The sequence below is a fragment of the Cariama cristata genome, unplaced genomic scaffold, assembly GCF_000690535.1.
Source record: "Cariama cristata isolate BGI_N322 unplaced genomic scaffold, ASM69053v1 scaffold21968, whole genome shotgun sequence".
Lineage (NCBI taxonomy): Eukaryota > Metazoa > Chordata > Aves > Cariamiformes > Cariamidae > Cariama > Cariama cristata.
In genome coordinates, this window is record NW_009630917.1 from 2,362 (window position 1) to 7,186 (window position 4,825).

Consider the following 4,825-nt stretch of genomic DNA (forward strand, 5'->3'; position numbering starts at 1 on the left):
AGTTTGGGACAGTCTGGGTTGGTTTCCACCCAGTTTTTCCCGAGTCCGTGGGGCTCAGCAGGACGGAGGTGCCGGTGGCCACGGTGAGGAGTGGGGCAGGCGGCAGCTGCCATCGGCTGAAGGTAGCCAAGATGATGCTTGAGCATTTGTGAGGTCTTGCCCTGAGCTAGCAGCTAACAGCTCTTTGTTTACTTCAGATTTAGGTGAGAGACTGACACCCAGATTTTTATAGTAAAACCGGTACTGTAGGGGTATTTTTGGTTCTGCCCGTGTCCCCATCACATCTTCAGAGCTGGGGCAAAAAAACCTTTCGCATGCCCGGACATCACTGCTCTTGGTGGTGCGAGGGGGTGTTTGTCAGAGCTCAGGGGAACCTGCGTCCTCTTGTGCCCAGAGCACTTCTGTGCCCAGGAGCCAGAGGTGGGCATGGGCCGCTGGCAGGAAAACTGGAGTAAATGCCATTCTTTCTTGCAGACCTCGCAGCAGTCACGCTCCGACAGCCCCATCGTGATCCTTCGGGATGTGCGGACTGCCCCAAAAGCATCATCTGCTGGCAGGCACAAGCCCGAGACCACCCGTCTCATCACCAAGGACTTCATCCGTGACCTTGTGTAAGTCTGTGTCCGCGTGACAGCTCTGAGGAGCTTTTGGGGCCCTGCATGTCTGTCACAGCACCGTCTTCGTGCACAGCACTCGTCCCTCCGCTTGCCAGGACATCTCAGGGGAGGAGGGATGGGCAGCAGCACTCCGATACGCCCGGCTTGGGCAGCAATGGAGCCAGCAAGCGCTGGGCACTGGGCATGTTACAGAGGCACTGAATCATCATAAAAACCAGTAAAAAAGCAACATAAAACCTTCTCAGCAGCCAGAAAAGCTCCTTCTGGGCTGAACAGCCCCCCAGGGTGGCACCTGCCCCACATCACGTATCAAACACTGCCTCCCATGCCCTGGTGCTGAAAAGCCCCACGTGAAGGCGGCAGTGGAGCGTTGCCTGCAGCCCCTGCGCACTGGGAGCTGTGTGTTTCTCTACAGGGATGTTTTATAAGCAAGGCTGAACTGTAAGAACCCTGGCCCTAATTACTACACCTTGTTAGAAGCCTGCAGCTCATAGACAAGAATAGGGCTATTATCCTGGCCAGCTCCAATTTAGCCTCATTTTGACCTCCCTAAATTTTCCTTGTAGTTGTTCAGTGTGAGGTTCATCTTCGCTTCCTGTTTTGAACCTATGTGTAATGCTCTTACACCCTGTAAAAAGTGACACCCGCCCCACGGATGGTTTGGGTTTGGGTTTTGTGGAGAGTGAAATGGCAGAGAGGCACTGGTTCAGGCTTTTGAGGCTAGTACCTGGTTTATACGTTCACGTTCTTGTTTGACCCTGCTGCCAAAGCCGGGGGCTGATTTGCAGATGTGGCGCACAGCCGCAGCTCCAGCTGAAGCTAATGGAAACTGTTTGTGCTGGTTTAATTCCTGAAAATCAGGCCCTAGACATCCCAGGCTGCTCACCCAAACACTGGGACGACTAAAGCGGTGGCCACTGTATCATTACATTTATTAGTGCCGTTGTGACCATTAGCCATTCTTTAAAGCGTCCTGGAATCCGATGTTGTGATGCAGCTCTCGAGCGATCATTATGCAGGTATCTGTTCATATTCACAAGGGTGGATGAAAGGTGACACACAATAATAATGAGTAAATTCTTACTCCTGAACATCTTCAAAGTGCTCTCTGCTTTCGGTTAATATACGCTCCTACACCACACGCGTCACCATGGTATCTGAGTAATACAAAGAGTAATTAACTCCTTACAACTCCCCTGGAAAACAGCCCTGTATTATTATCCACATTTTTACAAGTGGGGAAATGGGGGCACCCAGAGCTTTGGTGATTTCCTCTAAACCACAGCGTGAGTCAGGGGCAGAGTTCGTGGCTCTGCAGTGTCCTGCAGAGCTGGGGTGACAGCTGGAGGGACACCTGCCAGCGCCGGGAGGGGAGAGGGTGCTCCGTCTTTGGGCAGCGTGGCATTTCCTCGTCTCGTGCTGGGTGGATTCCCGGGGCAGAGGAGCTGAAGCCAAGCTCTGCTGTGCAGATCTGGAGCCTGAGCAGGCAGAGTGTCTTTAAACAGAGAGAAAAGGCAGCTTCTGGTCCCCAAAAATCTGTCCACACGGAACAGAGATTTTGATCCTGCATGAAGGAGCAGCGACAGTCAGTCTGGGGAGGCAGGGATGAGCAGCGTGTCCTGCTGGAAAAGTGGGGAGGGAAGTGGTCAAAATTTTCCCAAATGAGAGCTGGGAAAGTCAATTTGGACTGAAATACTCTCAGCATTTTTTGGGGGGGCTGACTAGGCCCATGCTGAATGTTTTGGGGTTTTCCCAGGAGGCCCCTGGCCACCCCGCCGAGCATCCTGTCCCCCGTGCATCACAGTGTGGTACTGCTTTCACTGCACTTTCTGTTTCTTCCTCCCCCTGACCAGGACGGTCGGGTCCCCACAGCTCAAGTGCTTCCTGCATTGCTCTCGGGTGACTCCTGGTCACGGAGCCGCTCCTGGTGTGGGCAGCCCAGGCAGGGAGGTTCAGCGGAGCAGGGAACGGAGGGAGCTGTCGGAGACCCCGTGCCACTGACTGCTCTTTCTCTGTGCCCCGCTCCCCGTACCACCAGCGTCCCTGCAGAGAACCCAGCAGCATCCCTCATTATCAGTCAGGAGGATTTCCAGCGCATTAAAGAAGCAGCTCGAGTCCTGACCAAGGAGGAACGTGAGGCCAAGCTGGCAGCCCTCAAAGCAGAAAAGGAAGCCGTTCTCGTAGGCATTTCCCCTCCTGCATTTCTTTTCCTGGTTGCTGACAGGTCTCGGGATACGGGTGTAGGTGGATGCACCCAGGTAGAGCCAACCCTGTGGGTCAGAGACACGTCAGCTGGGGCTGTCCCCGGAGCTCTGCTCAGGAGCCACCACCTTCATCTACGTTTTGGTGCGCCCATGGCTGTGTGTCTCAGGGGTCCTCTGACCCCCAGCCAGGGAGGGCTGTGCAGGATCCCTGGGTTTGCCTGATCCGTGGGTGGGGAAGGAATCCCACGCTGGTTGCATCCAGCAATCTTACGCTGGTTGCTCCCTTGGTCCGCGGTGACCCCGGCGGCTGTGATGAAGCCTCTGTGCTGTATTTCTGCCACCCTGCAAAGGGAGTGGGGTGTCTTAATAGGGGTGTGGGAAAGGGCTACCCAGCCCCTGTGCCAGGGCCGGAGGAGCCTGCCGTGCCCCTCGGCTCCATGCCGGGGACGCGGTGCGGTGGAGCGTGCCCCTCGTGAGCCAGGCTGCCCTGCAGCACCCAAGGGCAAGCTCAGCCTCGCAAGGCTGCCCAGGGAGGGTGTCCAGCTTTTGGCAGCCCTGCCTGTCCCCTCAGGAGGCAGTGAGCGAGCGCAAGAGCGCGGCAAAGCAAAAAGCCGTCCTGCAGCAGCAGACGGGGAAGCCGAGCGAGCTGGAGGCGGCGGCGCGGGAACGGGCCCAGGACCTGCTGCAGCGGGCGAGCAGGATGCGCATGGAGCAGGAAGAGGAGATCAAGGAGTTCAGTGAGGTAGGGCCGGGGGCTGCCCTGCATCACCCCGCACAACGAGGTCTTCTGCTGGCATTGTGAGCTGCCTGCTCGGACGGGCTGCTGAGAGCCCCCATGAGCTTCACCCGGCCGCTCTAGACCTAAACCCTGCTCTACCTGCTGCTCCCCAGGGTCTTCCTCTCCTTCCCTTTTCCCTTCTCCTCCTCTGTATGTTGTCCCCTCCTGCCGCTGCCACGTCTGGCTCAGAGACCAGGGAGACCTGTTGTCCCCACAGCTGGTCCTCAGTGCCAAGTGCCACATGGTCCGCGACATGCAGATCCTGGAGAAGCAGCTCATCGCGAAAGAGCTGCAGGAAGAAGAGAATCGCCTGGCCAAGATGATGGAGGTGGAGAGGGAAAAGGCTGACAAGATGCAGGAGGAACTGGAGCTCAGGAGGAAGCAGGAGCTGATCAGGTTTGCAAAAGGGTCCCTTTTCTCTGCAGAGGCATCCGTCCTCTTCCCAGGCCTTGTGCCGGAGCTGGGGTAACCTCCAGCTGCCAGCTTCGTGCCGCAGCACACTTCCCAACCACTGCGGCTGGACTGGGCAGCCGTGTCCGTGCTGGCATTTCTGCTTCTGGGAGTGGGATGGAGCCGGAGGGAACCCTTCCTCTCTCTGCTTTCCAGAGGGAGACAGGAGCTTGTGAAGCAGATGGAGCAAAATGCAGAGGAGCGGGCTCTGAAAGCTGAGCAACGGCACCAGGAGGCACAGGAGCTGCTGGAGTACCTGGAGCATCTGAAGACGGAGAACCTGAAGGTGCGACCAGTGACCCGCTGGGGAGCAAGGTGGGGCTGGAGTTAGATTTTCACCCTGTTGGAAGGGTGACCCAGTGCTGGGTAAGTCAGACTTGGTGTGTGGAGACAGCAGGCGGCAGAATTAAAGCTCTGCTCTCTTGGGGAAGTTGAGGCATCCTCAGAAAGTGAGCCAAGCTGCTGAGCCCTCCCTCGCCCCGAGTGTGCTGCTGGGCCCTGAGGAAGGCAGACGGGGAGTTGCGGAGGGAGCGTTTTCTGCTGCGGTGCTTGCCCTGTCACCCTCAGACTCTCTGCACTGTTTTCAGGACTTGGAGCGGAGACAGGAACAACAGAAGAAAATCCAGGCAGAGATTAAACGCATCAATGATGAGAATCAGAGGCGGAAGGAGGAGCAGCGGGAGCAGGAGAGGATGGCAGACGAGCGGGTGCTCGAGTACCAGAGGCAGAAAATGGTAACAGGACTGAGCACGTGTGGCACGGGCACAGGTTCAGCA

The 4,825-nt window shown here is 57.0% G+C and overlaps 1 protein-coding gene across 1 annotated transcript in view; it reads left to right on the forward strand.

The window, feature by feature from the left end:
• Nucleotides 1-474: 474 nt before the first annotated feature.
• The window catches only part of LOC104165975 (coiled-coil domain-containing protein 19, mitochondrial-like), a gene marked incomplete at its 5' end in the record, with an annotated part of 5,742 nt that continues 1,391 nt past the window's right edge, over nucleotides 475-4,825 (forward strand). The window contains 6 exon segments of the mRNA XM_009705758.1: nucleotides 475-611; nucleotides 2,656-2,797; nucleotides 3,393-3,563; nucleotides 3,817-3,995; nucleotides 4,206-4,335; nucleotides 4,637-4,783. Coding sequence (XP_009704060.1) covers nucleotides 475-611; nucleotides 2,656-2,797; nucleotides 3,393-3,563; nucleotides 3,817-3,995; nucleotides 4,206-4,335; nucleotides 4,637-4,783 — 906 coding nt within the window.